Genomic DNA, 21,097 nt, shown 5'->3' on the forward strand with positions numbered 1-21,097 from the left:
TCTGCTAGGAAGAGAAATGAAGTTTTGAAAAATGTTATGATATGGATGATGCTTAAAGACATTATGCTGAGTGAAATAAGTCAATCACAAAAGGAAAAATATTTTGTCCTGGATTTTATCTATGAAGGTCTAGCTCATATAAAAAGATAAGAACAAACAGATTTACAGAGACTAAACTTTAATCTTAGTGATTACCAGCCTAAGGTGTACCAACTCACACCATGGTATTTTCAATCACTTCATATACATGTGAAAGTTGGGCAATGAATGAGGAAGAGCTGAGAAGAATAAGAACTTTGTAAGTAAACCAGTATAAAATAAAAAATTCATTAAAAAAAAAAGAATTACAAGTCTATGTGGAAGTAGACTGTCACAGCATTGTCAGAGCATCTGATGAGTTGAAATTGCAGACTCTTTGGTTGGCATGCAAGTGCTTTAACCATAGTGTCACCAGAGAAACTTGTAGGAATAACCTTGTTATTGTTGTGTACCGTCAAATTGGAACTGACCCATATCTGACGTTCCAGGAGGTTTTCAGAGGAAGTAGGAAAACCTTGGTCTTCTACTACAATTTGGCATGTACCCATGTCTTGCCGAAAAGTGATGTTTCTCTAAGTTGATCAATGCTTAAATTGTCATGTTGTTGTTAGATGCTCTCAAGTCACCTATGACTCATAGTGACTCTATGCACAGTAGCACTGAACCTTGCCCTATCATGAGACAGTCTCACTGTCTCCAGTACACCTAACTCCATTATCTCAGTTACTGTGTCAATCCATCTCATCCAGGGTCTTCCTCTCTTGCGCTGTCCCTCCACCCTTCCAAGCATGATGTCCTTCTCCACGGGCTGGTCCCTCCTGGTCACATGCTCAAAGTATGTCAGACGGAGCTTCGGAATCCTCACCTCTAAGGAGCAACTTAGTTTTACCTCTCTCCAGGACCAACCTGTTTGTTCTCTCGGCGGTCCATGGAATGTTCAACACTCCTCTACAGCGCCACAACTCAGGATTGCAGCGCAGTTTCTTATCACTAGGCCACCAGAGCTCCCCATAACACTACAACTCAGAGGCATCAATCCTCCTTCTGTCCTCCCTAGACATTGTCCACCTCTCTGATGCATAGCATGTAATTACAAAGACCATGGCCTATATCAGACACACCTTAGTCTCCAGACTAACATTGCTGCTCTTTAGCACTCTGGAGAGGTTCCTGATAGAAGATTTTCCAATGTATTTAGTCTTTGATTTCCTGACTGCTGGTTTCAAGAGTGTTGATTGTGGAACTGAGCAAGTTGAAATTGTTAACAACTGCAATCGCTCCTCCATCTGTCATGATGTTGACAATTGGCCCAGTGGTGAGAATCTTTGTTTTCTTGATGTTGAGCTTCACTCCATATTGAAAATTACAATCTTTATAGTATTTTACAATTCACACAGCATTTTCACATATAATCAAACCTTTGTTGATTTTTTAAATAAAAATATTCATACCCCAGTGCCACTATAGTCATGTAGGTTATTGGAAATAGATTAACTTAAAACAAGGATTGTTTTCTTTATACATCATAACCATACTCAAAACTAAACTCATTCCCATCGAGTCTGTTCTGACTCATAGTTTTCCTCCATTGAGTTTTTGACTCTGTGAATCATAATGGGAGGAGACTGTCCATCTTATTCGCTCTGAGCTGCTGGTCTGGGATGCTTGGCCTTTGGTTATTTTACAACACTCCATGGGCAACACCTCCAGGGCCGTGACATCACTTGTATCTCCATGATGTTTGTGTGCTTGATGGATTCATGTTCTTGAAGTTCAAGATTAGCATTGGAGTTCCCTGTCCTTCCAGGAACACAAGGCTAAAACAAAACCTCACAGTTGCCATTACGTGTATTCTGACATCTGCTACTTCATTCCACATGTGACAGATTAGATCTGGGCTTGACTGAGTTTTCGGTGTCTGCTTAAGGAGGTAGAGTTCCAGGCCTTTCTTTTAAGGCCCCACCAAATCCTCAAACAAGAATGAGCTATCATATCTGTCAGAATTATTCCACCAGAACATCAACTGTCTGGTCAACCTGTACCGTGTATATGCGGGCCTTCTACACCTCCCTGTCTCTGGATTGTTGTTTCCACCGGGACGGAGTGGCCTTGGAAGGCGTGGGACACTTTTTCCATGAGCTGGTAAAGGAGAAGCACGAGGGTGCCCAGCATCTCATGAAGCTGCAAACCCACCACTGTGGCATGCCATCTTTCAAGACATACAGAAGCCATCCCAGGAAGAGTGAGGGCAACCCTGGACACCACAGAAGCGGCTCTGCCCTGGAGAAGATCCTGAACAAGGCCCTTCTGGATCTGCATGCCCTGGGTTCTACTCACACTGATCCCCTTCTCTGTGACTTTCTGGAGAAATATTTCCTGGATGAGAAAATGAAACTACTGAAGGAGATAGATGAACATTTAAAGGACTGGGCAGTTCCCAGGACAGGCTGGGTGAGTATCTCTTCAAGTGACTGATCCTCAGACATGACTAGGGCGCTGTGGGGACCTGTGGAGGACCTCTGTATCCTCCTCCCATCAGCAGCACGCTTCTTCCCAAGCTGGGGCAGAATTTTATACATGTAGAAGCCACTGGCTTAGCCTTGAACCAAATGACAATAAAGCTTTTCACAATAGCAAAAAAAACAAACCCCCACAAAAAAACCCACCCAAAACAAAGCAAACACAAATATAAAAAAATCAACAACCAAAACCCACCCCTCCAAATAAAACTGCACATTTTATAGCAGGTTGATCGTAAACCACAGGTGCATACTTGAGGACTGCCTGTCTGTTGGAAATGGCTGTCGGGGTCCTTCCCATGCTCCCGTACATTCTGCACTTGGCCCAAACTGCCGTGGGAGATTTCAGAGCTCTGAATGCAGTCAGTGGAATTGTCTTTTTTTCTGTATCACAACATATATTGGCCTGAAGAAGGTGCTGTTCCCCAGGAAAAGGAGTCAAATCCCCCCAGAAATGCATAGGGCCAAGAAGAAAAAGGACTACTAGGTAACTCCCACTGAATATCCTGCCTCCGTCTGGTTCTATTTGCTACGATTTTTTTTTAATTTAAGATGACTTTCAGCATCTCTTTTCAAAGATCAGATATGAGTGAGAAAACTTTGTTTGACTTGCTAATCTTGTGACAAACAATTTATACCCAGTACAGCTTCCTGGCTTTGCCGACCTGTTATGTGAGGGAATTCTCTCTTTGTAATACTCTGGAGAAGGCTCTTAAAATAAACAGCATGGTCGCTTATTGGTGGGAACATATGGGAGCAGATGTCGGCTGGACGCAGCATATGGTGGCAATGTGATAGAAACCTGGGCGGAGGGAGACCGAGTGCTGGGCGTTTGTGCTCCCCTGCCTCCTAGCCCTGCAGAGCCCTGCAGAGCCAGGCGGGACCATTCGGACTGCTGAGCACAGTGGAGTCTACACATGTGGAATATGTCCCTGGGATCTGCTCACTGGGATACTTACTTGTGGTTAGGGAAAGTTGGCGCAGGTAAGTGACAGGGCCCTCCCTTTATCATCAGTTTTTTTTAAAGAAAGTGATAAAAGGCAAAAGGCTGGCAAAAAGATTGAAAAGAGTTGATAAGGTCTCTGTCCTTTTGAAAAGAAGTTTTAAAGTTAGATCTGCATCAGGGCGGTATCCCTTATGAAATGGATGATGCTACATCTGTGGAAAGAAATATATTGATGCCAGACCTAGAAGGCAGTAAAAGAAATTGTTGAGTACCATCGAATCAGAACCGACCCATAGGTGACCCATCAGCAGGTTTTCAGAGGCAGTTAATCGTGTGGGAGGAGATTGAGCATCCTTCTCCCACAGAGCAGCTGGTGGATTCAAACCTCATGCCTTCGAGACTGCAGTGCAGTTTCCTACCACTAGGCTACCAGAGCTCCATAAAAGAAATTAGACAATTAACATGGACTGCTAGGAAAACAAACAGATTTGTCCTGGAAAGGGTTAAACCGGGTGGCTCCTTGGAGGCAAGGATTCTGAGGCTCCATCTAACATACTTTGAACATGTGAAGAGAGACCGGTCCTTGAAGAAGGACATCATGCTTGGGAGGGTGGAGGGACAGCGCAGGAGAGGAAGGCCCTCTATGAGGTGGATTGATTCAGTGACTGGGATAATTGGTTGGGAGCGTCAGAGACAGTGCGATTGGCACAGGACAGAGCGGAGTTTAGGGCTGTTGTACATAGGGTCGCTATGAGTCGCAAGCAACTCGACGGCACATAACAACAACAACATTACCACGTTTTTTGGGCACTTTGATTTGTCTCTCATTGCCATCAAGTCAGAATTGACTCATAGCTGACCGTCCAGTGGATTCCTGAGGCTATAAATTGCATGGGAAGCTGTTGCTCTTCTGCCTGTGGAGCTGCTCTCGATTTGAACCACCTGAGAGGTGCGGCCGTTGGGGTAGCAGTGCAAATCCTTATGGAGCGAGCATGCCACCAGAGCTCCTTTCTTCATGTCAGTCACTTTCAAGTCACTTTATTTCAGTTACATGAAGACTCTCAGTAGTAGCATTATGCCTTGTCTCCAAGAAACAGATGTGATTAAATACGCATCCTCGGCTGGTGTCTGAATTCAGATGATCTTATGCAAAAGCCTCAGGGAGCTCTGGTGGCTTAGAGGTAAGGACTTGTGCTGCCAACTTAAAGGCACGCTGTTCGATTCTACCAGCTCTCTTTCTGTGTGACGTACTGCTTCTGAAAGCCTGTTGGAGGGTCAGCTCTGAGTTGATGGTACATAATAACAATGTGCAAAACCTTTATATGAATCTTTTCTACTCTAGGCAGGCAAGTCCTTGAACAACAACTCAGCAATCTTTCTTCCTCAGTTGGTGGTAGTGGTTTTTTTTATTTCTTTTTATTTTTTTTTTGAGTGGTATTTTTTAATGTGTTAATTTTCATAAGAGCATGGCGGACAGGATACGAGATCTTGCTGCTGTTTCTTTAAAGCAAACAAGTCTCCAAATTTCACTAATAGTTTTCTTAATAAATATATGTGTGATCTGATCCAAGGAATTATAACTTTTTAAACTGTAGCTAAGAATCCCCTAATAAATGCACATGTGTATTTTTTTAACTCACTCGAAAAGATTAAAATTAATGGCAAGTGGTTTTCAAAAGAAAATCTTGAAATCTAGGCCTAGAAAAAAATAAGTAAGTTTTACTCTTACTATGTAGGCTTATTGTCAAAGAAGGTCATGACCCCTTTCCTATTCATCTTGGCTTCTAGTATAAAACAAGATATTTATTTTGCCATTTCAGCATGGAAACTGTCCACTGTTCTCCACCACTAGCGGGTATGTGACAGGGAAAATCAAGTTCAGGAGCCCGTTAAGCCAGCAGCGGAATGCCAGAAGACTTGGAACTGGAATTCAGATAGCCTCCATGGATCATTTAGTGTCTGATCCTCTGGCTCTTAAGTTACCCATGGCCCTGAGTAGCAGGAGCTTATATTACTTGGGGAGTGAAAAGAACATTCAATGAGCCCCTCTTCTGCTTTGAATCTTTGTATAGCTCTGTGCAAGGCATCTCTTCAGTAAAATAGCTAATGACTGTGCTTTTTAAAACTCCTAGCTGTCTGCCCAGTTGTTACAACACCCTCTGGCTCAGTGGGCAGCTTGTGCTCCAGACAGTCCCAGGTGCTCTGTGGGTACCTTGGTGAGTATCCTTGTCTGTTTATACCTCATTTGACATAGTGATATCAAGTCCATCTCTCCTGTTTGTCTCCTTGTGGGGAACTGGTCAGAGGCAAAATAGAATTCGGAAATGCTGAACAATCCCAAAGGTACCCTAAATTTTCTCCTCAGAGTTTACATGGAAAAAAAATCCATGAATAGTTTTGAAGCAATATGATGACTTGATTGCAGTATGTGAAAAAAAAAATGGATTGTGGGTATATGAAACATGTTGTATGAGCTGTAGAGTGATTTGAAATATTAATTATGGAGGCCAAGCTTTTGCATGACTTGAATGTCAAAGGTCTCTTTTTTTTGTCAACTTGTAATGTTATGGTGGCATGGACTGTATCTGACTTGTTTCTTTATTCTTGGTCAAGTGAATTTCTTGTTTGGTTTTTTTTTTTAATTAAGAACACTAACTGTTGTTTCATTTGTTTGTTTAGTCTTTCACAAAGTAGTTGCTGACTTAATGTCTTTTAAAGTTAATACTTTGTTGTGTTTAAGTGAAAGTTGATGCAGTCACGTAGGTTCACGTTTAAAAATTTCTGCACAGAATTATTCAGTGATACTGATTTTGCTAATTAATGTTTCTGGAACTGAAGTGGGATAAGGAGATTTTTTTTTTCTCCTCTTTGGAGGGAGACCGGTGGGGGGTGGGGGGGGGTGATGCTGTTATTTTTAACTTTTTATTTCTGTATTGTGTGAAAAAAAAATATGCATCATCACAGGTCAGGCCCTCAGCTACCTGGCCATGGGCCCTGCCACTCGCTCTCACCATTTAGCCTTCATCCTGAAACAGAGTGCATACTCCTCAGAGCCAGTGCTGTGTGTTAGGCTAAGGGAACCAGCACTAGTGACCTTCTACCCCTTTGTGGTTTGGAACATTCAGCATTTATGGAGTTCCTACTGTACACTGAGCAATGAAACCACAAGGCAAATAGAATTTGAATGATCCTGACATTCAAGAAATTCAGTGATCCATGTTGTCCCTGCCTGATGCTCATTAAACATGGGGGATGGGAAAGCCTGGCATTGATGGACTCAGCATTTTTAAGACCCTGAGTAGGCTAGAATTATGCTGATTCTGAATGTAGATGGAGGTTCCTGAGACAAAGGAAGTCTTTTTGTTACTATTTTAATGGAAGCCTGGCTCATTTGGACATTTCACTCTGTAATTTGGCCAGTGGTGTAATTCTTGTCTTTTAAGAGGAAGACCCTCGAAAAGATGGAGTTCCACCGTGGCTTCAACGGTGGTCTGAAGCACCGCAGAGATTGTAAAGACAGTGCAGGCTCAGGTAGGGTTTCATTCTTTTGAGGCAGAAGTGCTACGAGACACTATGGCAACGAATGACAACAGCATCATGTGAGAGACTTGAGTTCCATCCCTGGCTGAGGCACCTTGTGCATTGCTCCTACCTGCTTGTCAGTGGAGCCTTGCTGGTTGTTATAGTGCTGAGCACGCTGCAGTGGAACTTCCAGCCAAAACAGAATAGGAAGAAAGACCTGGTGATCTACTTCCAGAAATTATCCAATGGAAACCTTGTGGGTCACACCGCTGCCCTTCAGCCAATCGGGAGTGTACAGGCAGACAGCATTTCATTCTCTGGTGTGTAGGGCAGCCACGAGTCTGGTGCTGCTTCAGCAGCAACCTGTCTCCTTAGGAATCTATAGTTTACTTATACTGGCCTAAATGGGTATTGGAGCCCTGGTGGCTTAGTGGTTAGGCTCACGCTTGCTAGATAGAATGTTAGTGGTTTGAACCCACTAGTCACTCCACAGGAGAAGGACATAGGAGTCTGCTTCAGTTAAGATTACCAACTCCCTTGGAAACATCATGGAACAGTTCTACCCTGTTGTGCAGGATTGCTGTGAATTAAAATTAACTAGATGACAATGGCATTGGCTTGTTTTGCTCTTATACTGGGATTAAGAATCTCTGGTGGCACAGTCATTAAGGGCTCTGAAATATCAGCGGTTTGAACTCATCAGCTGTTCCAAAGGAGAAAGATGTGACCATAAACTTCTGGAAAGATTACAGTCTTAGGAACCCTAATGGAGCAGTTTTAGTCTACCTGTGGGTTTGCTCTAAGACACAATGGACTCCTAGGCTATAGATTGATTTTGGTATTGAAACTGAGATGTCCTCAAAAAGAACTGAATGTACTAGAACTTAAGTTTACTTTAATTCAAAAAGCCTCCAGGCATGTAGAAGATGCTGTGTAGATGAAACGAGTGAAGAGTTAAACCCCTGTTTTAAGGGCTCCTGTAGGGAGCACTGGCAGCTTACTGTAGGGAGTTGCTTTGCTAACCCAAAGGCCGCCTGTCTAACAGTATGAATTCACCATTGGCTTTTCAGGAGAGGGATGGGCAATCTCCTTCTGTGTGACTCACAGACTTGGAAACACAATGGAGGGTCAGCTTGAGTTGGTTCTGACTGGACAACCATAAGTTTTTGTGTTTGGGAGTTTTTAAGTGAGGCAGATTATGTTTGCTTTCAAGCTCTAAATTTTATTTTGTGCCCTGTGGTTGTACTAGTTAAGTGCTGAACTGCTAACCAAAAGGTCAAAGGTTCAAAGCCACCCATTAACTCCAGAGGAGACAGAGGAAGTGATCAGCTTGGAAACTCCATGAAGCAGTTCTCTGCTGTCCTGTAGAATCACTTTGAGTCAGAATCAGCTGTGGGTTTGAGCATCTAAACTGACTCGTCAAAACTTTGCTCTTTCGCACTAGCTCTATTTGGAAAGGAAAAGAGTTGGGATTGGGAGAAGGAAAACATTTGTGGAGGATCCCTTATGCCTTTGGTACTTATGATACAAACCACCCTACCAGCATTGGGTCAGGATTGACTGACAGCCCCAATTTTCTGGGAATCATGACTTGGAGAGTAAATACCTGATCCTGAACTATTTGTAGTAGGCAAGATCTGAATTCTGCTCCAGCCCGATGCTCTCCTCCATAGCACAGAGACTCCAAATATTTGTTCCCTTCCTTTATCCTTCTTCTTTCTCATTTACCTTTGAAATCCTGTCCTATTAATTGTCATAGCCTATGTGGCTTTGGATTTATTTTCTTATCATCGATTCCCCCTGTAGAAAATGAGTTTTGAGAACTTACACTGTTTCCTTCTCAGACACTTGACACTTGGGATTTCTGTTAGTCACATAGTCACCAAAAGTTTTCCCTCTTTCTTGGGTCCCCAAAAGCTGGGAACCCGTTGTCTGTGAGTCTGAAGGGGTGATGGGGAGGGGAGAGGGAGGGCAGGCTCCACAGGGCTGCAGCGTGGTGGGGATGCTTTCAGGGACCCCTGGACCCCTTTCAAGCCTTCCCTGCAAAGCTGCTGAGCAGCGGGGCTCTGTATATTATTTTTTTCCCCTCTGTTCTTAGAAATAGTAATTGAGTAAAAATGTAAGTGAGTCTCTGCCAGGGGGCAGGCGTCCAGGGTCAGAGTGGATTTCTCCATGCTGAGTGTGATTCTGAGCACTCGTTAAGTCAAAGCTGGTCGGTGCCAAGCAGCTTGAGGGCCATCCCTGTCACCTTGCGTGAACTGCCTTTCCATTCCAAGGAGATGCTGGGAGTGGCTGGAGAGCGAGTGAGCCCGGGGCCTGTGGCGCCTCTTGCTTTTCTCACTCTCTAACCTGGGTGTAGTTGATAACTCCGTGTTCCGACACTGATGACTCCACTGGCGGCTCTGCTGCTTCCTGAGCTTTGCATGAAAGGCTCTGGAATGTGAAATTGGCCCCATTTTCCATGGGCCGTGGGGCTGCAAGCTTATTTCTCTCTTTTTTTTTTTTTCAATTCTGTATCCCGCAACAGTATTGATTAAGTTGAGGGGGACCAGCCTAAAGATTTTCCTAATGAGAAGCAAAGAGCCAGAGTGTCAGCCACGTAGACAGTCTCTCTGTGGGAGAACAGAGTAGCAGACATGAAGAGAGGTCATGTGTGTTTCATGCTCTTGCTGGACAAGAGCATCTAAACATTCATTTAAGTTTTAAACATGAGGACTTTTAGCTGTGCTCTTCATAAGCATTTCCTGTGGTCTTTAAGAAGATTCCCTGGGTCAATATCATAGCTACTGAATCAGCAGATAAGGGCAGGTGGATTGACAAGTCTGTGCTCTGTAAATAAATCCAACAGGTGATTCTTAGTGTCACAAAACTTTGCAGTGGAGACCATCCCTGGTGGTGCAGTGACTAAATATCTGGCTGCTAAGTGGAAAATGGATAGTTAGAATACACCAGCTGCTCTGATGAAGAGCTGGATATCTGCTACCTTAGAGATTGTTGTTGTTGTGTGACGTTAAATAAGAATGAATCCAGAGCTGGTCCTCAGTGGGTTTTCAGAGGTAAAAAATTCATATAGGAGGATATTGCCCTTCCTTCTCCCCTAGAACAGCTGGTGGTTTTGAACCATGTGTCTTTGTGATTGCAGGTCACCTTTTAGCCACTGGACCATCAGAATGGCAGTTCAGGAAACCATATGGGGCTGTTTTTCTTTGTCCACTGGGAATGAAATGAGTTAGAATCCATCACCAGGCATCTGGCGACAAGAAGACAGTAGATGCTTGACTTAAGCAAGTCTGTTGACTGATAGCCAGCCAGCTTTGGGGATCCAGAGGGGCCCAGCTGGTCCTTTACATGCGTGACCCTGAGTCCACAGCGCAGTGTTTCCCAGCATCACATGTAGCAGTAAGGTAACCTGGGATTACCAGTATCAGCTATGCCCCTGCTTACCATAGAGGACACTTCTATCATGAGAAGTGTTACTTATATCATCAGTAACATGGGTGATAGATGTCTCAGAATCTCTGATTGGAGTGAATTCTTTCACTTATGTGCTTTTAATGAGGCAACTATGGAGTGAAAAGAGATTTTAAAAATTACCATATAATATAGACACCGTATGTCTTATATATGTTTTTTTCTTATACTAGTTTATTTAAAAAATTCAAATACACTGTTTTCAGACCTGATTCTTCCAATTTCCCTCATCTCCCCCCATCAAATTGTACAACCTCATGATTAATTCCCCCTCTCCTGTACGTCCTCATCCCTCTGCTTCCACCCTCCACCCTCCCTTAAATAGTTATACTCATTCTACAATAATGGTTTAATACAATATTTGTCCTTGTGGGACTGAGTTAGTTCACTCAGCATAATGCTCTCCAGTCCCTCCCAAGTTAGGTAATAATTTACAAAATCATTGCTTCTGTGTGCTGTGTAGTATTCCATTGTATGAATATACCATAATTTCTCAATCCATTTGATTGTGGCTGGGCATTTGAGCTATTTCCATATTTAAACTAGTATATAATTGCCCAAGGTAGTATTTGCTCAATGTTTGGTGACCTTGTCATGGCCTTAAGTTCCTTTCTGTGGTATTCCATGAGATAAGGATTCACTCAGCAATGCTGAGATTTCAGCTGACCCTGTTTCTCTTTCTAAATAAAGGTTTTTCTCTACATAGAGGCATTAAAACAAACAAAAAAGGTGACCTAGCCATCAGAAAGCACAGTTAATGAAAATCTCTTTCCTCCCTCTATTTTGCCTAATATTTCCCATTATTCTTATGCTATTTTTTACTTCCCCAGTGTTTTTTTATTTTATATTATTATTTTTGTGTGAGTGTACCAGTGTTTTGAGTCCAAATATACCCTCAGAGTTTTTTGTAACTAGTAGGAAGTTGTTGATATTTTGGGGAAGATACAGATATATAAATTGTTGCTATTGTTGTTGTTGATTGCCATCGAGTCGAGAATGACTCATAGTGACCCTAAGAACAAAAGGCCTGAAGCCCCTCTATAACTGTCCATATTTATCAAAATTCATAGTTTCTGGAGGCATGTTATTTAGGAAGTGGATGCCACTCCTGCTTCCAGGATATAGATTGATAAATATAGATATAATCTTGATGTATCATGAAATAGTGAGACACTTAATGTGGCTTTTGAAAGAATTGATGGATTTCTAGAGAAGAACCACTTTGGATATAGAGGGGGAAATAGGAGAATATTATTCTATCAAATGTATCTTACACAAAGCTGGTACATTTATAGGATTTAACTTACCAGCTGCAGAGGAACCAGATATAAGTGAGTCAACTCAACTCCCACTCACCCTCACTTGTGTAAGAGTAGAACTGTTCTCTGTATGGTCTTTAAAGATGAACTTTCAGCTCATTAAAGTATAATGGCATATTTATAAAAATGTCAAGAATAGATTTAGTACATTGAACACTAACAATCTCACTACCCAGGTGAGTTGTGGGATGACAACAAGGATATAATCCATGAAAGAAAAAAAAAATCCTACAAACAAGGGGGAAAGAAAAGAATGAAATAAAATGAGTGTCAGAAAAGATTCTGAATATTTCACTGCAAGCAGAAAGGCCAATGGGGGGTGGGGGATGAAGTAAAAGACATGAACAGAAGATTTCTAAGGGCAACTTGAGGAGACAAAGCAAAAAGGGAGAGTTAAAAAACTAAAAGAGTAGAATACGCTCCACATTTATCAAATTGGAAAACAAACAAACAAAATCAAACTTTGAATTGCAATTCTGAAGAATTCTATGGGCAAAATCTTGAATGAAGCAAGACTCATCAAAAGAAGGTGGAAGGAATGTACAGATTCACTGTACCAAAAATAATTGGTTGACCAGGAGCCATATCAGGAAGAAGTTCAAGCAGCACTAAAGGCATTAGCAAAAAATAAGGCTCCAGGAATTGATAGAATACCAATTGACATATTTCAGCAAACAGAAGCAGCTCTGGGCATGCTCATCAGTCTGTACCAGGAAACTTGAAAGACCTGTCCAAATGACTGAAAGAGATCTTTATTTGTTCCCATTCTCAAGAAAGGTGATCCAAAAGAATGTGGAAACTGTCAAATAATATCATTAATATCAATGCCAGAAAAGTCTTCTAAGATTATAAAAAAATGATTGAATGATATATTGGCAGGGAACTTTCAGAAATTCAAAATGGATTCAGAAGGGGCCATGGCAAGGGAGATTTCGTTGCTGATGTTGTGTGACAGAAATAGAGGCTATCACAAAGATGTTTACTTGAATATTATTGATTATCCAAAGGCATTTGGCTGTGGATTATAACACATGGCTAAAGAACGGGAATCATGGAACACTTAACTGCGCTTATGTGAAAGCTATATCTAGACCAAGATGCTGTTGTCTGAACAAAGCAAGGGAATGTGGTTTAAAATCAGAATAGTTGTGGGCCAGGGTTATATTCTTTCTTGATACCTATTCAGACTGTATACTGAGCAAATAATTCAAGAACCTGGACTATGAAAAAGAATATGGCATCAGGACTGGAGGAAGATTCTTCAACAACTTGTCTTATACAGATGACACAACCTTTCTTGCAGAAAGTGAAAAAGACTTGAAACACTTGGCTGCAGAATATCAAAGATGACAGCCTTCATTGTGAAATACATTAAGAAAACAAAAATACTCATCATGGGACCAGTAGATAGTATCATGAAAGATGGCAAAAAGAAGTAGTCAAGGATTTCATTTCTGTTGGGTCCACAATCAGTACTCAGCCAGGAAAAAACAGCAGTCAAGACATCAATAGTCGTGTTGCATTGGGGAAAAGAGCTGACAGGGACCTTTTCAAAGTGCTAAAGAACAAAAATTTCAGTTTCGGGACAAACATGTGTCTGATCCAAGCTCTGTTTTTTCCAGTTATTTCCTATACATATGAAAGCTGAACAGTAAATAAAGTAGCAGCAGAAGAATCAATGCCTTTGAACTGTGGTATTGGAGAAGAGTATTGAATATATCCCATTGTTATTGTTGTTCTGTACCGTTGAGCCACCTGTGACTCATAGCTATCCTATGTACATGTCTGAAGCCTGCCCTGTCCTGAGCCAGTCTCACTGACTTCAACACACCAATCTCCATTGCCTTAGCTCCTGTATCAGTCTATCTCATCCGGAGTATTTCTCTCCTGTGCTGTCCCTCCACCCTTCTGAGCATGATGTCCATCTCTAAGGACTGGTCCCTCTTGGCCAGGTGCCCAAAGTATGTGAGATGGAGCTTCAAAATCCTAGCTTCCAAGGAGAATCTTGCCTTCACCCTCTCCAAGACAGATTTATTTGTTCTCTTGACAGTCCATGGTATGTTCAAGACTCTTCTCTTGTACCACAACTCAAAGGCACCAATTCTATTGTCATCTTTAGTCATTGTCCAACTCTCTAATGCAAAGCAAGTAATTGCAAAGACCATGGCCTGGATGAGGCATACCTTGGCCTTTAGACTGACATCGTTGCTTCTCAGTACTTTGGGAAGGTCCTTGCTAGCAGATTTGTGCAGTGCAATTCATCTTTTGATTTCCCATGGACTACCAAAAAGAATGAACAAGTGTGTCTTGAAGAAAGTACAAACAGATTTTCCCTTAGGGATAGAGTGTGTTTCTCCATCACACATACTTTGGGCATGTTGTCAGGACAAGGCAGTCCTTGGAAAAGGACATCATGCTGAGAAGGTTGAAAGTCAGAGAAAGAGAGGAAGACCCTCAACAAGATGAATTGACACAGTGGCTTTAATAGTGGGCTCAAGCATATCAGAGGTCAGGAAGATGGTGCAGGATAGGACAAGGCTTAGCTCTGTTGTTCAAAGGGTTGCTATGAGTCATGGACAATTTGATGACACCTAAAAACAACAATATTTAGAAAAATATTTCATTCTCCTATATGGTCTAGATCACTATACAGCCCATAAAACTCTTTCTGCCAAATCAGAATCAACTCACAGCTGACCCTCTAGTGAGGTTGCAGAAGCTATGAATAGTATGGGAGGAGACTGCCTGTTTTTCTCCCACAAAGCTGCTGGTGGATTCGAACCACTGGAGAGGTACTCCCTTTGGGTTACCTATTAAACAACTAAGAAAACCCCAACAAACAAAACATCCATGCTGTAAAGTTGGCATCAACTTATAGCTGGCCCTCCATTGAGTTTCTGAGGCTATAAATAGAATGTGAAGAGACTGTCCGTCTTTCTCCAAGAAGCTGCTGGTGAATTTAAACTGCCAGAGAGACAAAGCCTTTCGCTTAGCAACACAGCTCGCTATGGACTACTTCATGAATTACAAGACCACAGCACTGCTAGAAAAAGAGCAAAGAGAGAGAGATTTGCTGTAATGTCACATAGTGGGCTGCGTGAATTCCTGACCTGTGACATCATTATCACACTAACCTTTTAAAAATACTAGAATGGCGAGAAGCTGTGCTGCAGTCCTGAAGGCACGCGGTTCAAGGACACCAGCTGCTCTGCGGGAGAAGGATGAACAATTTCTCCCGTGCAGTTAACTGCCTCTGAAAACACACTGGCAGCTATGGGGTGGTTCCAGCTCTATGCAGCAACAACAACAACAAGAGGATACATCATTTTATTGCATTTCACTTGTCTTTCTGCTGTAGTCCTTAGTGGGGAAGAAGTTACAATACCACCCCAAAGGTCAAAGGTGGACCATTCAAATCCACCGGCTGCCCTGGGAGATAAAGATGAGCAATCTCCTCTCAAGTGATTTACAGCCTCTGGAAATCTGCTGGAGGTTCAGCTTTGAGTCAGTTCCAACTTGACAACAATAAGGGTGAAAGGAACTCAACTGGACCAAATCTACTGGCCATTTCCCATTACCATTCCAGTGCTCACATCATGTCTCGGTGTCACCTTTATGGGATGATTTTTTTATTAAAACCCCCTTATAACTTTGTCAACATTTTCTTAGTGCTGTTTCACATTTTCTAGAGTATAATACAGTGTAAATACAATTTTCATAAGCAATGGAAAATGAAAATAAAAATCATATTACCTGCAAAAACAACAATGGAAAACGAAACAGTGTCGTAATGGACCAAGCCACCTCCCAAACAACCCCTGAGGCAATCGATGTATGAGAAGAATAATTAGTGTTAACGTCATTTCCCTACATTTTATTGGTGAAGAGATATCACAATTAACTACAAATACAGAGAAAATTTTTAAACTAAGTGTCAAATGCATGTTAATGCTCTTGAGAAAATCACTAAAGACAGCATCAGTGTCTGGTATATGTAGTCATTGAGTGGCTGTGAAGGGTTAGGGACTTACCCAAGCACCAGCCATGTTTGAAGCAGTGCACGGTTCTCACTCAGGGCAACCCCTAGGATTTTCTGGGCTGTAACTCTTATGGACTCTTATGGGAGCAAATCAGCAGATTTTCCTCTCACAGAACCACTCTGTCAGTTTGAACTGGTACTTAAGTCAGGTACTTAAGCTTCATGCTGATAAGGCTCCTATACTGATAGCCATCAGTGAGGAAAACAGCAAAAACACCCACCACAAAGAAAACTAAGACCCCTTGCCTTTGGGGGAGCTTATATTTTGGGGAGAAGACAATAATTAAAATTAATCAGAAAATGAAATAAGAATACTGAAAGTTGCCCAGTGGTCAGGAGGATGGGGAGAGGTGCTGTGATATTAAACAAGCTGGCCACTGTAGGCCTAGTCAAGAGGGTGGCATTTAAGACTTGAATGAGGTGTGAGAGTAGTGATGGCTTTCTATAGGAAAGTTTCTCTGGCAGAGGGAGTGGCTAGTCCTCTTCCTGGCATGTTCTGGAATCATCACAGCCACAGAAGTGAGATTGAAGATATCCTGGGGACAGGTTATATGGGGCCTTGTGGCCCTGGTCAAGTCTGTGTCTCTCCCAGTGAAACAAATGAGAAGGGTAACATTAGTAATAATAACATAAGAAGTGACACAGTCTAACTTAGGTTCTGAAAAGTCATTGTGGCTGTCCAGTGAGACAATCTTGTGGGGTGACAAAGTTAAATCCAGGATTGTCCAGCTCGGAGGTTGTTGTAGTAGATCAGAATGCTACTTTGCAACTGTGTTTCTAGATGAAATGATGCCATAGCAGGAATCCCAAACAGGCCTTTCCGGTATGGTTTTATAAAGGTTTTGGTGAGTTCTGTTTATAGAACATGGTTTGTTTGATTGCTTTTAATTAATAGTTTTGATCGCTTCTCGGCCTTTTGGCTAAGATCAAGTATAATTAATAGTTCTGAATTACTGTCCACTCACTTGCCTTCTTCTCTGGAAAGATGCTGGCTTTACACCCTACTGTGTATGAAAATAGCCCTTTGGTCTTGCATCTTGTGCTGGTAGATGTGGAGTGGCAGCTGTTGGAGCTGGTACTTTCTGTGGGAACTTGGGCTGTATTGCCTCATAATAGCCCTCTTCAACTTGGTGGCCAGGCACACAGAATGGCTACCTACCTTCTCCTTGTGAAATAGAGTGATTACCTGGATGACCATTTGGCTCTGCCCAGCTGTGCTTAGTTCATGAATTACACATCTCTTTGCCTAAACTCGAAAATGAGGTTAGAAGGCAGAGAATTTAAAAACTATGTCTCTTATCAGTTGCCACACATTTTAGTTGTATTGGCATTTGCTTCCTAATTCTTGAGTTGTGAACAACAAAGTCACTTTATTGTTGACTTTAGTCCTTCATTTATTAGTGCAAAAAACAGCTATTTGAAATCTCTAGTGAGTGTATCAGTTGCAGTACTGGGCCTGGCCGTGGATGGAGGAGTGCAGTGTAGACTCTACCCTCAGGGAGCCTACAATTTAGTGAAGAAATCAGGCAGACAAAATTACAACAGAACCAAACCATGTATTAGTCATTAGTAATACTATCTGAGAAGGCATAAGCAGTGTCAAACTAGACCTGGAGAGGTGATTTTTGTTGCTTGAAAAAGAACCTTTGAGATTATAACTCGGCTGCCGTTGCGCAGAAATAGGAAGCTGTTTATGTTTTTCAGGAGGGGGTTTCCTCCCTTTCATGTATTTTTCTTCTTCTATGAGTTTCCTTAACCTCTTGATGAATCACAAAATAAAAGGAAAACTCAAGGTGCTCTTTGCAAGAACTGATGCATTTCTACTGGCGAGACACTTTGGATATAGAGACTTGTTGTTGTTGTTGTTGTTGTTATGTGCCATCGAGTCGCCTGTGACTCATAGCGACCCTGTGTACAACAGCCCTAAACTCCGCTCTGTCCTGTGCCGATCGCACTGTCTCCGACAATCCCATCCCAATTATCCCAGTCACTGAATCAATCCACCTCATAGAGGGCCTTCCTCTCCTGTGCCGTCCCTCCACCCTCCCAAGCATGATGTCCCTCTCTAAGGACCGGTCTCTCCTCACAACATTTAGATGGAGACTAGAGTACAGGTTAATGCGTTTACATGAAATAATTCTTCCAGAGCGGTAACATAACTGACCTGCTGTGTATGTAACAGATACTATTGCATAGACTTGGTCCCTCGTGGTACCATGTTGGATTTTCAATGGCTGACTTTTTGACAGTTGATAAGCAGCCCTTTTCTTCTAAGAGGCTTCCAAGGGAGAGTCAGAACTCTTAACTTTTGCTTAGCACACATTTATGTCATGACATACATTGGTGTGATGGGCACATTTTTCAGAGTCAGGGTGACTATCTAGAGTTTCTTCCATTTCAAAGGCCTGCACCAGAGTTTCTCTCGCATTCCTATTCCACGGTCTCTGTGAGTTGGCTGTGGCTGTGCTTCAAGGAGACTTCTTTGGAGGACCTAAGCTCCGGCGAGCTCCAAGCTGCTTTAGGCAGCAGTTCCTAAGTGGGGCTGGCTTATCTCATGGCAGATGAGAAAGAGCAATAGCAGAAGCATGGGCTGAGGCTTAGTTTCTTCCGCTCACATTCCATTAGCAAAGCACGTCGCACGCCAAGCCCGATTGCAAGGGGTAAGGAATGTGGCACAAGGGAGAGGCTGTACAGGGAAGGGCCCTGGGGAGAGGGACAGCCAGTATCTGAACAAGTGGCCCAAGCTCCTACAGTGTAGGTGCAGGCACCCATGGTGAAAATGTTCTCCATGCTGGCTGGGACATGAAGTTGTCCACACTCGTGCTGTGTCTGCAGTCATGAGCAGCTTCATGGTGCCTATTTACTGAGTAATTAGTAGATTGACTTTCTAAGACAGATGTACATGTTTTCTCTCCCTCTCCATTTTTATATATGACTTGCTTTTCAAATTGGGACAAGTTTATGTGGTGTGAGAGGCACAGTTGGGAGGACCAGGCTTCTGAAACAAGTCCTGATGTGTTAGGTGAAGTTTATGAACACTAAGAAAACTCTGAAACTCAGGTTTAGCTCCATAACATATGATGACAACGCTTAGCCTAAGGGTCCTTGAAAATGCCACCTCAGCCCTGACATGCCCAGCAGTGGCTGGGAGGTGTTGTCCACAGTAAGGATTCGGGCAAAGTTTCCATGAGGGTTTAAGTCTGTAGATGCTTAACTGTTGGCTGGAGGGAGCATGACTTTGCCGGTGATTATCTCGCTTGATGTGAGTTTCATGCCAAGTTAAACAGCATGTACCGTGCACTACCCTACAATCCTGTCTAACCTGAACCTTGGGCTATTAACAGTGGCCCATCAGGTAGATTTTTTTTTAAGACTCATTCTCCTTCCTGCAAACTGGGGAACAACCCAGCATGGACCATCCCCTGTGCAACCCTCAACCCAGGAATGGCCATTGACTCTGACCGCCCTGAGCGTTCTAGGTAGCTTGGTGCTCGTGGATTCATAAATCAGCGTCTCCACAGCCTATTCTTAGTAGCAGCAGATGCTGAGATTTTCCACCCTGCTTGCGGGGTCAGCAGTGGGAAAGAGCAGAAAAAAATGAAAGCATTGTTTTGCACATGGCTGGCCATCTGTACTTCTGAATTGCCCTGTTGTGCGTATGATGCAACTGCTGGAGCTGTTTTGCTGAATATGAACTTTGTCCACCGACTGCAGTCTAAATTAGTTTTGGATCCTTCTGAAATCTAAATGGTCAGACCATATTTTTCTAATATCCAGTTGGATTGTGTGTTTGCTCTGAAGTGGAGGTGGCTTGTATATGGTCACATCCACAGCAGGGGGTGTTTCTCTCTTTTGCTGATGGGGGGTTGCCTGTTTTCTCAAGGCTGCTACTTACCTTGGACCATGGAAAGGCAGCCCCCTGTGGAAGCCACCGTGGCTTTAAGGAGCTTTTAAAAACCAAGAACGAGTTGCTGCCGAGTCATTCTTCACATGTGTGTCAGAGGAGAACGATAATGCCAATAGGATTTTCAATGGCTGGTTTTCTGGAAGTAACTTGACAGTATTTTCTTGCAGGGCACTACTGGGTGAACATGAACTTCTAAGCTTCTGGTAAACAGCAAGTGCCTTAACCGTTTTCATTACCTAGGGACTCAACTCTAGTATCACTTTTAACAAGATGGAAAATTGTTTTCAGACACTAAGCAGCTGAAACACCAAGAAGACCAAACTTATTAGATAGACTAGATACTTTGATAGAGATTCAAACTTGACCTTCAGATATTGAAAGAGACCAAATCTTTTACTTGGTGCCTTTGCTTGACCTTTGCTTAAGGGAGTTCCTGAGGGGTGTAAATGGTTAGCATACTCAGTTGCTAACCGAAAGTTTGGAGATTTGAGTCCTCTTACTCAAACGTTGGCAGAACTGTTTGATGATCTATTGCTAAGATTGCAGAATCCCATGGAACATAGTTCTACACTGACATATGGGAGGCTGTACCTGTGAGTTGAAATGGACTCAACAAAGTGGGTTGTGTTTGTGTGTCTTGTTTGTCTTTACTAAGACTGGGTAATCTCTAGGAAAGAGGTTTTTCAACACCACTCCACTCAGAATGACCTGGGGAGCACTTCGCATATAGCCGTGTTAGGGTCTTTACCTCCATGAAGCATGATTCCTGTGGTCTGAGGCAAGCCCTGACATCGTCAGCTTGAAAAAACTTCCCAGGTGATTCTAATGTGCAACCAAAGTTGAAATCCCCTGTTGGAGGTCTTTATGTAGCTTTTGATAAAAATATATAACTCTTTCTAGCTATCCAGATTATAATGTGGATAAATCTATAAATAAAGAAAAAGATATATTGAGATGAAGGTGTTGATAATCATCGTCAGTAGTAGTAATAATAATAATAATAATACACCCATTGTTTCTATTTTGTACCATCGAGTCTGAACTGACTCAGTCAGCTGATCCTCCAGTGGGTTTTCAGAGGCTGTAAATTGAACAGGAAGAGCTTGCCTGTCTTTATTCTGCAGAGCAAATAGTGGGTTTGAACCATGGTCCTGTGTGTTGGCATCTCCTTACCACTAGGCCACCAGAGCTCCAAAACACCTATTAGTTATTGGATAATTATATTAGGCACTGGACTGCTAAAAGAATAAACAGGTCTGTCTTGGCAGAAGTGGAAACAGAGTGCTCCTTAGAAGGCAAGCATAGTGAAACTCCACCTCACATACTGTGGGTGTA

At 42.5% G+C, this 21,097-nt stretch overlaps 1 protein-coding gene across 2 annotated transcripts in view; it reads left to right on the forward strand.

The window, feature by feature from the left end:
• TGFB2 (transforming growth factor, beta 2) overlaps nucleotides 1-21,097 on the forward strand; it is a 133,245-nt gene that overhangs the window by 17,861 nt on the left and 94,287 nt on the right. Inside the window, exon 2 of one of the 2 annotated variants that reach the window (XM_006890565.1) lies at nucleotides 5,637-5,720. The exons of the other annotated variant lie outside the window; for it this stretch is intronic. Coding sequence (XP_006890627.1) covers nucleotides 5,637-5,720 — 84 coding nt within the window. The remainder of the gene's footprint in view (nucleotides 1-5,636; nucleotides 5,721-21,097) is intronic. 2 annotated transcript variants of the gene reach the window in all.

The sequence above is a fragment of the Elephantulus edwardii genome, unplaced genomic scaffold, assembly GCF_000299155.1.
Source record: "Elephantulus edwardii isolate Elephantulus edwardi_28Jun2011 unplaced genomic scaffold, EleEdw1.0 scaffold00090, whole genome shotgun sequence".
NCBI classification, from domain to species: Eukaryota; Metazoa; Chordata; class Mammalia; order Macroscelidea; family Macroscelididae; genus Elephantulus; species Elephantulus edwardii.